This window comes from Giraffa tippelskirchi, chromosome 14, assembly GCF_054371585.1.
Source record: "Giraffa tippelskirchi isolate mGirTip1 chromosome 14, T2T-mGirTip1v1.2.pri, whole genome shotgun sequence".
Lineage (NCBI taxonomy): Eukaryota > Metazoa > Chordata > Mammalia > Artiodactyla > Giraffidae > Giraffa > Giraffa tippelskirchi.
In genome coordinates, this window is record NC_137288.1 from 38,431,000 (window position 1) to 38,448,994 (window position 17,995).

General features: G+C 40.4%; 1 protein-coding gene across 11 annotated transcripts in view; it reads left to right on the forward strand.

Moving 5' to 3' along the window:
• Window positions 1–17,995, forward strand: part of B4GALT6 (beta-1,4-galactosyltransferase 6) — a 117,481-nt gene that overhangs the window by 74,191 nt on the left and 25,295 nt on the right. For 6 of the 11 annotated variants that reach the window (XM_081562645.1, XM_081562647.1, XM_081562648.1 and 3 more), the window contains one exon: window positions 515–4,197. In XM_081562645.1, the coding sequence (XP_081418771.1) occupies window positions 515–662 (148 nt within the window). In that variant the 3' untranslated portion in view covers window positions 663–4,197. Of the gene's footprint in view, window positions 1–514; window positions 4,198–9,699; window positions 9,971–17,995 lie in introns of those variants that run through there. The other 5 variants (XR_014074824.1, XR_014074823.1, XM_081562646.1 and 2 more) reach the window with 3 other exon arrangements.

Sequence of the window (17,995 nt, forward strand, 5' to 3'; positions counted from 1 at the left end):
CTTGTGGAGCACGGGCTCTGAGGCGTGCCGGCGTCAGTAGGTGTGGCACGTGGACTCAGTTGCTCTGTGACATGTGGGATCTTCGCAGATCAGGGGTCAAACCCATGTCTTCTGCATTGGCAGGTGGATTCTCCACCACTGAGCTACCAGGGAAGTCCTTGAGCTTGTTTTGAAAAGATACACGTGTATGTATACTCACACACACACCCCCCCTATATATTAAAGAGCCTGGTTAATTGTTCATATAAAAAGTTTTTCCTTAGCATAAAGCCTAATGCATTTTATTTCTTAAGGATATCTAAGTTGTAAGAGTACAAAATTTATTTTTCAGGTAGCATTTTAAGACTAGTAAAAATGCTAATTTAGAATGTGGTGTAGAAGGATGTTTAATTATGTATAAGAACCCAAAATTGTGAAGAGCTTTAAGTGCTTTACTAATAAGAATGACCTTGAGCATACTCTCATGTTTTTCTTTTGAAACATGTTTCTGTTAATTTTTTCTCTAATGCTGTAGGTATAAATTACTCAGATACTCAAAAGAGCGCCAGTACATCGATGGGTTGAACAATTTAGTATACATGCCAAAAATACTGGTTGATAGGTTGTATACAAATATATCTGTAAACCTCATGCCAGAGTTAGCTCCAATCGAAGACTATTAAAGGAAGTAGCTCTCATGGCAAGACCTCAATGCTGGATCGGAAACTGGGAGCGCGCCCCTAGTGGAGGTCAGTGAATGGATGCGTCACAGTGCTCTGGGTGGTGAGAAGAGCCTGCGTTCTCAGTGTTTATTTGTGGCATTGTACGCAGTCAGCCTTCTTCCAGCCACCCATCCTCTACCCTGAGACACACCCCTGGCGAGCACCGCAGAGACCAGATGCAGCTAAGTCCGGCAGTTACAGGAGCTCTCTACGAAGAGAAAATTTTATACTAAAATCTATAATTTAATTCAAGAGAATGCTTTATTTCCATTTAAACATATTTTGTACATATGTGATGTAAATTAATGTGTTCAAATTGTTGAAAAATAAGATGTGTTACAGTTTTGCATGTAACAGGTGATGCCTTTATGGGACTTTTATAAACATTTTTTATTTGCATGGAATAAAACCCTGTAAATTTATGTCACTAAACAAAGGTTAACCTTGTGTGAAATGAAGGAACTGTCAGTAATTGACAGCCAACTAATACAGTACACTGTTACACTAGTTTTGAGCTTAGACCTTCAGCTTTTTGTGTGGAAGAAGTCACTGCTTCCATAGGGTTTTTAAGGTTAAGAAGAAAGGACTTAAATAGCTTTTCTTCCTACTAGAATTACCAATTTTTTTTTTCCTTGCTTGCAATCTCATCAGATTTTGCTAAATCACAACCATATTATTTATGCATATTGCATGAGTATTACTAAGAAAATCTTAAGAGTTGTGATGTGACCCGATATAAAGGACCTCTTTGTTAAGCGTCTCTCATGTACCTCTGGTGTAAGTGTCAGGGATTTTATGCCTCAAAAAATGTTCCCAAGGTTGCGTGTGGTTGTACACTGTATTTTTTTAATTCACAGTGAATAGCACTTTTATTATTTCCAGTTCAGAAGAGCCAAAAAAAATTTTCATTTAAGAAAAAAGCAAAACAATTTTTTAAAAGATTGAGTTATGGAAAACCCAGTAGTACTTAAAACATACAAACGAATTATACTATTAGATAAAAAATTAAATGGTCTATTTTTATGAAGATAAATGCTTAGTAGATAAAAGCAGATTGTAAGTTTAATTATCAGACTCATAGAACTTCAAGTTTGGAAGGGACCGTTTTTAATGTTGGCTGGTTTCATTCAAACTCTGCGTATTTTTTTCACTTTTAAGATATTACATCTCTGGTGTTAAAATTTCCTCACTAAAAACATAAATTAATAGAATTATATTAAAATACATTACCAATCATTTAAATGCATTGGCTTTATTAAGACACTTCTCTAAAAACAGGTCTCTCTCCCTGACATCAAGTGTATTACTTAATCTTGAATTTGGATAGCATTTTCATAACAAAACCAAACAGTATCCTTACTTTGAAAGTTATCAATTATGATTGACCAAAATTTCTTTAAAATGTCTAAAGATATTTTCACAAATTTAAAACAAAAAATTATATATCTATAAAATGAACCTTCAATATCGAGGAACAAAATGGATTATTCACCTGACACAGATATAGTTATTTATCTCTCAGGTTGTAAGTTTAATTTTAATTGTCATTTTCTATGGCAAATATTGATAACACAAATGACTGCAAACAAAACCATAAAATAATTGAAATTCTTACACTTTGAGAAAACTGATAGCTCTCTGTTGTAACAAATTTTCTACATTTATTTCTTAGAAATATTTCCAAAATATTTTTCATTTTTTGATGAAAAGTCAAACCTTCTGGAAAGCAAGATATTTGTTCTTAAATTGTGTATCTTTGAGAGCAAAGCCAATGTAGTTTTTTAATTTGATGAAATGAAAGAAAGTAGATTGAAAAAGTTAACATTTGTTGATGACTAACAAGATGGTAGGGGTGTAGGAGCATAATTAACCCAATAATACTTAAATATTTTAGTCATGGGGGAAATTGGGGCTGTTTCTGAGTCTTGTTAGGAAAACATATTTTTCTCTTCAATATGTAGCTGTCCACATTTTGGAATCTTCTCATTTTGATACACATTTTTATAGTTTCAAGAGAATTCTGTTCAACTAGTATTTGCCTTATTTTCTTGGATTAAGTCTACTAGTAATTTTGTTTTAAGTGAGGGCCATGATTATTTTGCTTTTTTCAGTTTTGGATACAGTGTGGCATCCTGTGAAAGCCATCTCTTTAGTTAGCTTTTTGTCTTTTGTTTTGCTTTTTAAGTGCAGACCTCAAATTGATTTTTGCATATAAAGAGTAACTTTTATGTTTGCATATATGTGATAGAGCTTTGCCAATTACCTGTATGAAAAGAACTCTGGTGGTGGTGGTTTAGTACCTAAGTTGTGTCCGACTCTTTGCAACCCCATGAACTGTAGCCCTTCAGGGTCCTCTGTCCATGGGATTTCCAGGCTGGAATACTGAAATAGGTTGCCATTTCCTTCCCCAGGGGATCTTCCCAACCCAGGGATTGAACCCTGGTTTCTTGCATCTCCTGCCTTGCAGACGGTGTCTTTACTGACTGAGCCACCAGGGAAGCCTGTAACTCTGTCCCATAAAAATTAACAAATACATTACAAATGCAAACTATCTCTATAGTTTGGTGGATTTATTAGCGTGCATGTATTGATAACCTACTTGATTAGGTGCTGTGCTAGGTATGTCTACAGAAAATATCTTATTTCAGTTCTAAACAAATCAAGTCAAGCAAATTAAAACCTTTCTAAAATTATGAAAACGTCTTCTGTTAACTTATGCATTGTATTTTTTAGTCTCAAAGGCAAGAAATTTATATAGATAGACATAATTCCGAGCTCCCTATAGCACTACTGGGAAAGTTATACAGTGCCTTTTGACTAGAGAAAGTAGTAATGATTAATGGGCCTGTTTGTAGAAAAGAAAAGGAAAAAGTGTACCCATTTGCTGTAACATTATGTCTCATTCACCGTGGAGATTGTCATTTAAGTCTTTGCCAAAACTGGGGTTTAATGAATATTTTTTTAGTCTAAATATAAATTTGTTTGTAGTTTGTGAAAAGGTGTTCCATAAAAAAACCCCTTATTTGCAATGTTATGTAAATACAAAATTATGTGTTAAAACTTGCTTATTCTCCTTCCCTAGCCAAGGTATTGATATCCATTTTAAAACAAAATGGAAAAATATCCAGTTCAATATTCTCCTTCATTTTGGAGGTTCTGTACAAGTTAAAGCAGATTGTGTGTCATTTTATTTGGCCTTTGTTTGTCTCTGTTATATTTCTTTGTGTACTTTTCAGACAAATGCTGGTACTCTAGATTTATTATCTTGTATTTGCAAATATGCCAATGAGAGAACTGAAATGGTCATAGTGTTTATCAGAAAAAGGAAGTGTACTTAAGATTATTTTATTTATTAAGATCTAAAAGGCTTCTATATAAATGCACTGAAATAAATGCTAGTAATTTCTTGTACTCTCATTTTTTTTTTTTTTTGCTTCTCATGGAAATGTTTGTACTTTTTTATCATTGTCTTTTATGAAATATAATGTTCTAAAGACCTGTGTGATGATGTAATTATTTTCACAGGACCTGTTTTTGGGTTGTCTGGAGTTTTGTTGTGTTTGTGTTCCTGATTTTCAAGTGGATTATTGCTGAATACTGTGCTTGTACTAGGATTTACACTGTAATCATGAGGTGATCACATCTACCTTTGCAACAGTGTCAGTTAAATACATTTAGACATGACCTTATAGCTTGGACCTCAGAGGACACACAGTGACATTTAAATACTGTTCATCAATACAATTAGTAATCTACTATATCAAAATGAATAGTTAAGAAGTCATTTTTGGCATAAGTTTCTTCTCCCTGCGCAACTTCAGTAAGCTGGTGTGTTGTAGGCAGGAATCTGAAGATCTTTAAGGCAGTCAATCTCAGAAATACCTTGAGACTGAATTTGCATTTGGGACTAGATCATGAGATCATGACTTCTGTCGATTTGAATTATTTGTGTAATGAAGTCTCAGTGTTATTAATTTTTATACATGGTGTGACTTACCAGGATATTGTCACTATACATCACAAATAAAGCCAGTCATTAAATCATAATCATTTAGTTATTCAAATCCTACTAAGCCAGAAAATGGAGTTTGCTTAGTCTGCCCCAGGTTCCTACCTATAGTATTAGTGTGTCCTCTGATGAATAATCCAGCATAATTGAATGGTTTTATATTTTTTTGTTGTCTTTATTATTTTTTTCCAATTTTACTGAGGTATAATTGACATACAGCACTGTCTGAATAATGGTGTACAGCATAGTGAAATAATGACCACAGTAAGTTTAGTTGAACACCCATCATCTCATATAGATGCAAAAGAAAAGGGGGAAAAAAAGGGTTTTCCTTGTTTGGATTTAAGGTTGTGGAGATATTCTGGACCAAAGTTATTTTTTTAGAAAAGGTGCTTCTTAAGGAGCATGTACTCTATTGCTCTTGATTTAAGTGACTTCAGAAAAGATAGTCCTGTATCACCAGCAAATTATTACAAGAAAAATATATGGGTTGAAAAGTAAAACTTGTGTCTTTCTCAGCACATTCCTAAGATACATTTTGGTGGACCTGAGTTCCATAGCTAATTTAATCTTCCCAACTCTGTCAGCTGAAGTCTGTGCTCTGGGAGATCTCCAAGAAGCATCAGACATTAACTACTTTCAAGGAGTTTACTGTCCTCTGTGTAAAACTGACAGAGGGGGACACTTGAAAACCTATGTGTCCTCACTCACTGAGTCGTGTCTGACTCTTTGTGACCCCATGGGCTGTAGCCCGCCAGGCTCCTCTGTCCGTGAGATTCTCCAGGCAAGAATACTGGAGTGGGTTGCCATGCACTTCTCCAGGGGATCTTCCTGTCGAGTGAGGTGCTTGATTGTGCCCTCTGCAGACATCTGTTGTGTAGTTAACTCATGCAATATTAGAGAGCCAACGCAGTGTCTTGAGCGACTTTTTTCCAGGTGCAGAATATTTCTCAGCCAATGAATAATCAACAGGGACCTACTGCCGAGCACAGGGAACTCTGCTCAATGTTATGTGGCAGCTTGGACAGGAAGGCGGTTTCGGGGAGAATGGATACATGTTATACATATGGCTGAGTCTTTCTACCTTGCACCTGAAACTGGCATGCCGATGTTAATTGGCTATACTTAAATCTAGAATAAGTTTTAAAAGCCAAAAATAGAGTATTTCTCTGCTGGAAACACTACATGTCAGAAGGATAGTTGAAATAATTGCTTTTCTGCAACTGTGGACCTTGATTTGCAGTTACCTCTTAAAAGAACTTTGTGAAAGGTGGTAGTTATAAGTGAAGACTCTGGAATCAGACTGAATTGAGTTTGAATTCACAGATTGATTGTGATTAACTGTATGTGCTCAGTTGCTAAGTCGTGCCTTGACTCTTGTGACCCCGCAGACTCTTGGACTGTAGCCTGCCAGGTACTTCTGTCCGTGGGATTTCCCAGGCAAGAATACTGGAGGGAGTTGTCATTTCCTCCTCCAGGGGATCTTCCCAGCCCAGGGATCCAACTCATGTCTCCCACGTGTCCTGCATTGGCAGGCAGACTCTTTACCACTGAGCCACCTGGGAAATTTTAGCAAAATTTTAAGCCACTGTGGCCCTCAATTTCCTGGTCTCTCTATGGAGGATGAGGAAACTACCCGAGGGTCATTCAAATGATTAAAGTAACTAATTCTAATAGAGCACTTAGCACAGTGCTGGACTCCAAGCACAAACTTGACTTATATTAAGTCAGTTTCCAGTTTTAGAGTGAATTTCTTTTCATACAGATTGTCTCGGATCATATTTTAAGAATGATACCACGCTCCTTAATTCTGCTAGGAAATGAAGTCAGTGATTACCCTATGCATGAGAATGTATGTAAACAATTAGTAAACTGACGAAAGAAAGTACACAATTATAACTTGGCGATAACAGTCATGAGAAGAAGTGTATGGCAAATGAGAATCTGGCTTTGTTGTTGATCTTAAGTAGATGACGTGGCAAGCACCTGTTACAATACTGAACTCATGGAAAGGATTCCGTAGTTCTCTCTCACACAGCTGAAGCAGTTCAGCGTCCACCTGGGCCTGAACTCCTACTCTTTCTCTCCTGCCTTTTGGGTGTGGCTTCTTCACTTATTCTCCGTTTCTTGGAAGATCCTTCTTTTTCTGCCTTTTGTTCTTCCTCCCCTCTCTTTGCTCTGATCAGTAATTCACTTTCTAGGACACTTTCCAGCACTGCCCAGTAGACTATCCTGTGATGATGGAAGTGTTCTGTGATATATTGTATGATAGTCACTAGCCACACATGGTGGTTCAGCACTTGAAATGTGGCAGGTTTGAGTAAGGAACTGGATTTTTAATTTTGTTCAGTTGTAAATAAATAGCCACATATACCAGATGATCTCTTGTATTTGCAAAACTGAGCACATGGTCCCCCAGGTGTGTGTAGGAAACTCCCAGGTAGTCTGTGTCAGTTCATTTCTGTACTCCCAGCATCTAGTTCAGTGCTCAGTGAATGAGTGATTCTATCAGGGGAGACTGTTTACCATCTAAAAGAGCAGATCCTACCTCAGCGTTACCAATGACTGCTTCATTAATGCACACCCATCATACCCTCTTACTCAACTGTGTTAAGTAGGATCGGTGCCTTATTATTAAAGATCATTGTCAGAATGTGTTTTGTTCCACCTACAGATTTACCTGAATAGAGAGGCTCATCTTTTTGTCCAATATATTTGTAAATTAAAAAAAAATGTTTACTGTTTTAAAAAATTAAAATGGATTAGTTTATAAAACCAAAAAACCAGAATAGCAAGGAATTCACTGCCAAGATAATTTTTGCTTGCTAAATTAAAAAATCTAACAAGGAAAGTGACAGTCATCCCTACTGTAAAATAAATGTCTCAAGGCACAAATATGGTGATGAAAGAGTTTGAGAGCAGACGCTGAAAACACTTGCTTGAGTTATCAAAGAGAAGGTGTTAATTTATGTCTGGAATATTACTTCCAGTTTACTTAGTTCATGTCCAAGGATTTGCTTCATTTACACAGTCTTTCCTCCCCTTCTTCCCTTCCTTTACCTGCTCTTCTCTCTCCTTCCACCATCACCATTGTTGTTAGAATCAGGAAACATCATGGCGGCTGGCGGCTGTTTGTTTCCCTGAAGTCTTAATGAAATCCCCTGAGTACTTTTGTTCAGGCAGAACAGGGTTGCTATGGTAACCAGACCTCCCCTTTATTCCTGTATCCCTTGACCTTGTATAAATGTCATTTTGCATAGGGTAACTGCAGTCTTTCAGCCTGTGTAGCAGCTTCTGGCAGCCCGGTCTCTAGTTTTTCTGATCCCAATATTTTAGGCCATTTATTAAGCACCTGCTCTGTCCCAGGCACTGGGCTGTGCTGGTGGCGTGAGAGTGAATAAGACCAGGTTCCTTCCCCTGAGGGGACTACAGCCAAGTAAGGGAGATGCTTGCCAAGGGCTTCTCATAGGGGCCAACCACTTATCCCTTTATTTTATTTTTTATATAATTTTATTTATTTTTGGCTGTGCTGGGTCTTTGTTGCTATGCAGGCTTTTTCTCTAGTTGTGGTGAGTGGAGGCTGCTCTCTAGTTGTGGTGCATGGGCTTCTCATTGCGATGGCTTCCGTTTTTGCAGAGCATGGGTTCTAGGGTGCATGGACTTCAGTAGCTTCCGTGCAAGGGCTCAGTCACTGTGGCTCCCAGGCTCTAGAGCACAGGCTCAATAGTTGTGGCACACAGGCTTAGTTGCTGCTTCACATGTGGCATCTTCCTTGGACCAGGGATTGAACCCGTGTCTCCTGCATTGGCAGGCGGATTCCTTACCACTGAGCCACCAGGGAAGCCCTGTGTATTTTATAACGTACCTGGAAACCCAGTAGAAAAGGGGGCAGAAGTCTTAGGCGACATAAAGTAGGGGAGTCCCCAGAGTTCCTCCCCACAGGCTCCTCACCACAGAGGACATGAGGGTGGGGAGTGGGGTGGACCAGGTTTGGCCACCACTGTTCCCCAAGGGGAGCAGAGAGGGCCCTGGCTGTTCTTGGGATGCTCTTCTGAAGAACAGACAGTATGGTTGAATGGTGCCTGCTGGTCTGTGCCCTGCTGTGTCTCAGGCTGAGAACAGCAGGCTTTTCTTCTGGGGCTTTTTCTACTTGGGTCAGTTATGTTGCTGACCTTTTTAGCACCCAGGCTGGGATATCTAATGAAGAGGCAAGTAAGGAACTCCCATGGCTGAGTTGTTGCTTGAGTCTCCGGGTCCCTGGGGAGTTGGTCTTCCTTACCCCACCTTCCAGAATCCTCTGATAGGCTTTCATTGTTGTTTGGTCATTGGTGGGAGAAGTGAATGGGATGCGTTTACCTCAATTTGTCCAACTCACAGAAAAACATCATGTAAAAAGGAAGATCAGGAACTCTTCTGTACTTGATGGTGTGGATGTCAGTTTGGTGGCTGTCACATTGCACTATAATTTTGCACCATGTGAGCACAGGGAGGAGAGCTGGGTAATGGGTCCAGGGATCTCTCGGTATTATTTCTTACAACTGGAGTCTACAGTGACTTCAAAATTTAAAAATTATCAATCTTTTTTGGCAGAAACCAACATAATATTGTAAAGCAATTATCCTTCAATTAAAAATAAATCTAATTTTTTTTAAATGGCAAACCACTCCAGTATTCTTGCCTGGAGAATTCCATGGACAGAGGAGCCAAGTGGGCTGTAGTCCATGGTGTCGCATAGAGACTGAGCGACTAACATTACCTATATGAAAGATAATCAACTCCACTCACAATAAGAGAGATGCAGATTCAGGTCACATCAAAGTATCAATTCTAACCTATCAGATTGGCAAAAATCCAGAAGTTTCACCAACACTATCAGTGAGACTGTGGAGAATCAAGGACTCTCATACATAATATACAAAATGTCACATCCTCTGGAGAGGAATTTAGCCAAACCAGCAAAATGATGAAAGAATTTGCCCTTTGTCCCAGAAATACTTCTTTAGGCATCTTCGTTAAAGACACACCTCTACAGATATGAAACACGTGCAAGTTTGTTCATGGAGGCATGAGAGCAGCAAAGGTTTGGGAGCACCTGAATGTCTGCAGGGGGACAGCTGGTTGAATGGCATCGGTCACCCACTCCATGGGCCCTTCTCCAGCCATATGAGAGAGGAGGCAAAAATTCTACATTCTGGTATGTACTGATTTCCAGACTAGTAGTGTCCTGTGGGAAAAAATAAAGCTCACACACTATCTAAAATGCTACTTTTTGTGTGTAAAAGAAGGGGAACTAAGAATATATGCATTTCTGTTTGTGTTGTTTTTTTCCTACAAAACCTAGCAGAAAAAATCAGAAACTAATAAAAATGGCCTGTCGGGAGAGAGTGGCAGGGGGTGGAGGGCACAGGACTGGCAGTGAGACTGAGCCTTTAATACATTTTTAAATAGTTAGGAACTAGAACCGTGTCAGTGTTTTTTATATAATCAAAAAATCCAATTTAGCAAACCCTAAAATAGATCTTAAGCAGAAACAAATTTTTAAAATTATTAGAACAAAGCAGAACAGATGTTTAATGAGTTTGTCTTTCATTAGCTGGTGATCAACTTTAACAAGTAGAAAGATGATGGTTCCTATTCAATTACTGTTCTTGCTGCATTATATAAATGTCCCTGATGCATTTTGCAGGGTCTTGTTTTCTTCCTATTTTTTACTGAGCGTTTTTCTTTTTTTCGTACAATTTACTTTGCATTGTTAAGGTCGTATAAAAACCTTTCTAGAAATGAATGCCTAACTCTAGACTTTTAACTTCAAAGTCCAATAATTTATTAAAGTTAAAAAAAAGAAAAGCTGAACAGCAAGCATTGCTTGTTCTTCTCAGTCTGCATTCTGAGGAGTTTTGCTGCTTCTAGGTTACAAAAAATATGGCACTGCTTTTATAGTGTGCTTTTGTAAGGGAAAAAACTAGGCTTATTAGTATATGTTGGAGGAAATAAGAGTAATAAAAATTTTAGTAGCTATTTATCTAAATACTTCTTTTATGAGTCATTTACTGTAAGTAAGTGTTAGTTGCTCAGTCGCGTCCAACTCTTTGCGATCCCGTGGACTGTAGCCCGCCCGGCTCCTCTGCCCATGAAATTCTCCAGGCAAGAATACCGGAGTAGGTTGCTATTTCCTTCAACGGGGCTCCTGTAGGGGAAATTAGAATTTAGTCATTTACTGGGAGTACAGCAAATACAATTTTTTATTCTAGGCCTAGTAGCTAAAGTGTAATTCCCAATCCCATTGGGAGAACAAATGGAATCATGAAACCACAGAACTTTACGTCAGGAAGGTAACTTTGAAATCAGCTAGTTTATTTCTTTTGTTCCCATTTCTTTTATTACATATCAATTTAAAATATGTATAAGTGGAATTTACTACCCTCCCCTGGACAGTTGTGACAGCCTTCAGGCATCCCTCAGTCTACCCTAGACTCAAGACTGGGATCTCGAAAACCTGGGTCAAATCAGCTCATTTATTTACCTTCACTAACTCCCCGTTTTCTACAGGACCTCCAACTTCTTAGCACAGCCCTTCAGTCTTTTGCTACTTTGATCTGAACTCTCCTAGCCTCTAACTAACTAAACCAAATTGCTTGCTTTTCTCTGCATATTTAATACACTCTCAAATCTTTGTCCTTCTGCAATTCAGTCTCCTCTCCAGAAATGGCTTTTTCCTACTTATGTGCCTGCCTCTTCCTTAGCTTGGGAGGACAAGCTTGATTGTCCTTTCCTCTGTTGAGGCCTCCAGGATACCAGGAATGAAAACAAGTTTTTCTGTTTTGTTACTGTAGCATTTTACTGTTTTTGTGGCAATGCTGACTTCCCTTCCTTGTTTGCTTTCCTGCCTTTTTTCCTTCCTCCCTCCCTCTCTCCCTCTCTCTCTCTCTCTTTCCCTTTCATGTCTGTCTCCATTGCTAAGAACAGACATGAATTCCTTGCAGGCAAACCCTCTGTCTTAATGCATCCTTACAGCTCCAGCACCAGGTCTCAATCAGTGTGTTGGATAAATCAATACCTGTACGATGTCATAGATGGAATAATGGCCACCTGCATGCTAATTCCCAGAACCTGTGCCAGGAACTTTGCAGGTGTAATGCTTTATTTATTTATTTATTTATTTATTTGGCTGCACAGGTCTTAGTTGCAACACGCGGGATCTTCCATCTTCGTTGTGGCGTGCAGGATCTTTAGTTACCACATATGGGATCTAGTTCCCCCACTAGGGATTGAACCTGGGCCCCCTGCATTGAGAGCTCGGAGCCTTAGCCACTGGACCACCAGGGAAGTCCCTGCAGGTGTGATTAAATTAGGCTCTTGAGATGGATAAATTTTCCTGGATTATTTGAGAGATCCAATGTAATTCCAAGTGTCCTTATAAGGAGGGGTGATAAGTCAAGGAGGCAAGTGGCCTCTGGAAATTTAAAAAGGCCAGGAGACCTACTTTTTGAGGCCAAGTATCCAGAGGGAACACACCTCTGCCAACACCTTGATTTTGGACTTCTGGCCTCTGGAAGTGGAAGAGAATAAATTGGGGTTGTTTTAACCCACTGAATTTGTGGTATTTGTTACATCATCAAGAGGGAACTGATGTACACGCCCTGTGAATTAATAAGTCACATACATTTTAGACTGTTAGACATACTTGAAAAGTGTGTCTAGTAAAGGGAATAAACAATACAGGAAAAATAAATACAGGAGAAATGTTTAGTAATCAAGTAAAAAGTAAAGCAATCGTGAGATATAATGATGTATCTATTAAAGTGGCAAAAAACTTGAATAAGAACTAGTAAGTCTTCAGTGTCATAGAATTTATGACATTAATGGTTTCATATTCTAAAATTATTCCAAGTAATAATTCTTGTAGTTACAGTCCTTGAGGACTTAATATATACAGTGCATGTTTTGGGCTTTCCAGGCGGTGCTAGTGGTAAAAAACCTGCCTACCAATGCAGAAGATGTAAGAGACTCAGGTTTGGTCCCTGGGTCAGGAAGATCCCCTGGAGGAGGGCACGGCAACCCACTCCAGTATGCTTGCCTGGAGAATCCCATGGACAGAGGAGCCTGGCGGGCTACAGTCCATGGGGTTGCAAAGAGTTGGACACGATTGAATCAACTTAGCACACACGTGCATTGCTTTAAACCCCTTTACATGTCTTACTACAACTGGTCTTAAATAACTCTCTGGAGGTGGTGCTATGATTATTCCCATTTTACAAATGAAACCAAGGCAAAATAAGTTAATGTAATCTGTCCAAAATCAAATAGTTTGTAATGGTGGAGATAAGACCTGTTCCAGGCAGCTTGATGTCCAAGGCATCAGCCTGAGTTATATAGAAATGTTAGGTCATTCACTTAATTCAACAGAAGCAAATATCTATATGCTTCCTAAAAATCTTCATTACAGCACTAGCTACAAGTGCAAAAAGTTGAGACTGAGTATATCACATTAAGGAAAGGAAAGGAAAGGGAAGTTGCTCAGTCGTGTCCGACTCTTTGCGACCCCGTGGACTGTAGCCTACCAGGCTCCTCCATCCATGGGATTCTCCAGGCAAGAATACTGGAGTGGTTTGCCATTTCCTTCTCCAGGGGATCTTCCCGACCCAGGGATCGAACCCAGGTCTCCCGCATTGGAGGCAGACGCTTTAACCTCTGAGCCACCAGGGAAGTCCACATTAAGAGCAGAGTGTAATTAAACTGTAAATACATACGATAAATTTTTCAAAAATTAAAAGTTATAGTTGTAAAGATCACATAGAAATACTAGAAATTGTTCATGGGAAATTAGAGCATGAAAATTTACATTACTTTCAGGAAACATCTCCTTTGATCTAATCAGGAAAGAGAAGCCCTGGGTTTCCTTCTGACTGGGCTGTTTTAGACCTCAAGTGCCCCTAAGCTAAACACCAGGACAAAGATGGTGAGATTTCACTGGTTGACTTAGATGGAGATGCTTCCATTCCCCTTCTCTGGGAGCTAAGAGTAAGAGCATTTTCATTGCTACTCAGTGGAAAAGAGATGGATGGAATGGATGCTGGCAATAGAGCCATAATGTTCATTATCGAATTGAATTGATGCTTTCAAACTGTGGTGCTGGAGAAGACTCTTGCGAGTCCCTTGAACTGCAAGGAGATCAAACCAGTCAGTTCTAAAGGAAATCATGATTGTGCATTGGAAGGACTCATGCTGAAACTGATGCTCCAATAGTTTGGCCACCTGATGGGAACAGGCGACTTATTGGAAAAGACCCTATTGCTGGGAAATATTGCTGGGAGGAGAAGGGGACAATAGAGGATGAGATGGTTAGATAGCATCATCGACTCAATGGACATAAGTTTGAGCAAACTTCAGGAAATGGTGAAGGACAAGGAAGCCTGGTGTGCTGCAGTCCATGGGATCACAAAGAGTCAGACATGACTGAGCGACTGAACAACAAATTCATTATAGAGCACTTGCGAAATTTGCTGGGTATTTGCCTCTACACAGAGTATGCCCAGACAAGCAGGGTCTTACCTCTGGCAAAGCCCCATCTTCCATGCAGGGCTCAGATCCTCTGCATTGCCCCAGGCAGGCTCCCATCCCATCCCGCTTCTCTATGGGGAGACCTGGAATGGCAGAGGGTCTCTGCCTTTCAAGACAATGAGACAAAACCCACTCAGTGGGCTTTAGTTGTGGTTTTGGATGAAGGCTTTTTGTTTTGGTCCTGGGCCTAGTCAATGGAACATTTTAGAGTCTCATGCTCTATTGACTGAGCTAGCAGGGCACCCAGTGGGACACTTTAAATCAACTGATTTTACAGTAGACATTCTCAGTGACTTAGGTTCTTGAAGTCAATCCAAGGATGCAGAACTTGGCACTGAATATTTGAGATTACTCCCAGGAGCTGATAGCCTTTTAGCGTTTCCCAACAAACCAGCCCATTTCATGGTGCCGTTTCTCACACATCTGTGTGAGAGGAGAACATGCCCTGGTAAAACCCAAGGGACTTGCAAAGGCTCAGAGGAGAACTATTTGCCTACCTGGAGCCAACTTTCTGTTCATTCCTTCAGCAAATAATTATCAAGCCCTGACTAGATACTAGGAACTGTCTTCCATGTACTTGGAAATACACTCCGTGTATTTTCCAAATACACTTTCCTGAGGAAGGCAGTTGAGTCGTGTCCTTTCAGCTCAGTACGAGTCTTCATCTGGGCAGCTGCCAGAACTTACACAACAGCCCCAGGGTCCTCTCCCAAACCCACCACTGCATTCCTGCCTTATACCCAGTCTCCCAACCTTCAACCTCCCCAGGAGCCACATCAGTGGCAGCAGCAGAAAGTGGGTGACTGCCAAGCCCCTGAAGAAGCTCCACATCTCAGGGCTTATTTAAGCAGCTACTTGTAACCCCACTCTCCCTGCTGACGACAGTGGTTCCGGAACAGACCTCAGCATTTGCCTTGATTGCCAGAGATGAATTACCATCTGCCTCGGCTTTAAATTAACTGGGGCAGTTCTAACCCACAGAGAATGGGGCACGAGGAAAATGGAATTGATTCTGAGCTTATTTCCATTTTGAAAGGCAGGAAGAAGTAGTCATGGGGCTAAGGGAGGGTGTGTGTTCTGTGAACTGAGACAAAAAGGAATAGTTATAATACTGAGGGTTTGGGTGAGAAATAAAAGTTTTGTGAACAAAATACAGGTTATAAGGCATAAGTATCCTCAATTTCCTTGTTCAGCAGGTGCTATCCAAATGTTTCAGGAGGTATTTTAATATTAGTCTTGTTTTCTGCATGTGTGTGTATACCCAGTGCTGATTTCCAAGGTGTGAGATTGAAAACTGGCTTGATCATTTCAAGCTCGGTGTGACTAAAATTGAGCTCACCATTGCTGACTACAAATCTGCCCTTTGCCCATTTTTCCAAGCTCACTTATTGGCTGGTCCATTCAATCTGCTGGCCAGCACTGATGCCTAAGTTTTCATGTGTGCATGCATGCTCAGTCGCTTCGGTCGTGTCCAACTCTTTGCAACCTCATTGACTGTAAGCCACCAGGCTCCTCTGTCCAGGAGATTGTCCAAGCAAGAAACTAGAGTGGGTTGCCATGCTCTCCCACATTTCTTAGGTCTTCTGCATTGGCAGGTGGGTTCTTTACCACTAGCACCAAGACTTCACAGATATATCTAATTCTCTCCCCCTTTTACAACAAAGCTATTGCAGCTATTTGCTGATATTTTGCAGATCAGCAGCTCTATAGACATTGAGGAAGAGGGGGTGGAGACAGCTTGACCTCCAGGAACTGGCCTCAAGGTTATTACAAGCGGGTTGGGGCCATTGTTGTTCTCTTGGGTGTGACAGTCTCACCGAACATCAGACAGTGTCGGTCTAAGACCATGATAAAGCCAGAAAAAAAATCACTGGAACTCACAAGATCTCAAACCTCCCTTCTCACTAAAAGGAGTAACTATGTCTGCTTTTCCAAGTACAGCTTTGTGTCTGTTCTGGTCTGTCTGCCCTACAGATAAACAGAGACTGTCATAGAATTGCACCCACTTTCTGATGACATCCAGTCTAGAGTGAAGTTCCACTTTCTTAGACTCCCCGAAGTCACCCAGCCAAAGCATAAAGTCCTTCGTAAGATCTAATACTTTCTTAGAGTATTGTAAGTTCTCTCTTGCTGAGATGAGTAGTAAGTCCAGTGGGTTCAGTTACACAGATGTGTTCCTCTTTGTTGATTTGGGCTGGAGAGAATTGACACACTGTCTTCTCTCCATCTGTTGAATCTTGTTATCAACTTGCATGCTTGCTAAGTTGCTTCAGTTGTGTCCAACTCTTTGCGACCCTATGGACTATAGCCTGCCAAGCTCCTCTGTCCATGGGATTCTCCAGGCAAGAATACTGGAGTGGGCTGCCATTTCCTTCTCCACGGGAATCTTTCCGACCCAGGGATTGAACATGCGTCTGCTCCTCTGGCAGGTGGATTCTTTATCACTGAGCCATCGGGGAAGCCTGCCTTGGACCATACCATAGCCCTTGTCAAATCATGTTGACACAGTTATCTTCTTAAAAGGCTGTGAGCTCTTCATTTGCAGGCACTCTATCTATCCTTAGGTTCACAGCATCTAAAATAATGCTTGGCATACAGCAGTTTGCTGGTTAGAAGTTTGGGTTAGTCAGATTGATTATATTCTTTGCAGCCAAAGATGGAGAAGCTCTATACAGTCAGCAAAAACAAGACCGGGAGCAGACTGTGGCTCGGATCATGAACTGCTTATTGCCAAATTCAGACTTAAGTTGAAGAAAGTAGGGAAAACCACTAGACCATTCAGGTATGACCTAGATCAAATCCCTTATGAGTATACAGTGGAAGTGACAAATAGATTTAAGGGACTAGACCTGATAGACAGAGTGCCTGATGAACTATGGACAGAGGTTCGTGACATTGTACAGGAGACAGGGATCAAGAAAATCCCCATGGAAAAGAAATGCAAAAAAGCAAAATGGCTGTCTGAGGAGGCCTTACAGATAGCTGGGAAGAGAAGCGAAGCGAAAAGCAAAGGAGAAAAGGAAAGATATTCCCATCTGAATGCAGAGTTCCAAAGAAAGCAAGGAGAGATAAGAAAGCCTTCCTCAGCGATCAGTGCAAAGAAATAGAGGAAAACAACAGATTGGGAAAGACTAGAGATCTCTTCAAGAGAATTAGAGATACCAAAGGAACATTTCATGCAAAGATAGGCTCGATAAAGGACAGAAATGGTATGGACCTAACAGAAGCAGAAGATATTAAGAAGAGGTGGCAAGAATACACAGAAGAACTGTACAAAAAAGATCTTCATGACCCAGATAATCACGATGGTGTGATCACTCACCTAGAGCCAGACATCCTGGAATGTGAAGTCAAGTGTGCCTTAGAAAGCATCACTACGAACAAAGCTAGTGGAGGTGATGGAATTGCAGTTGGGCTATTTCAAATCCTCACAGGTGATGCTGTGAAAGTGCTGCACTCGATATGCCAGCAAATTTGGAAAACTCAGCAGTGGCCACAGGACTGGAAGAGGTCAGTCTTCGTTCCAATCCCAAAGAAAGGCAATGCCAAAGAATGCTCAAACTACCACACAATTGCACTCATCTCACATGCTAGTAAAGTAATGCTCAAAATTCTCCAAGCCAGGCTTCAGCAATACGTGAACCGTGAACTTCCAGATGTTCAAGCTGGTTTTAGAAAAGGCAGAGGAACCAGAGATCCAATTGCCAATATCCGCTGGATCATC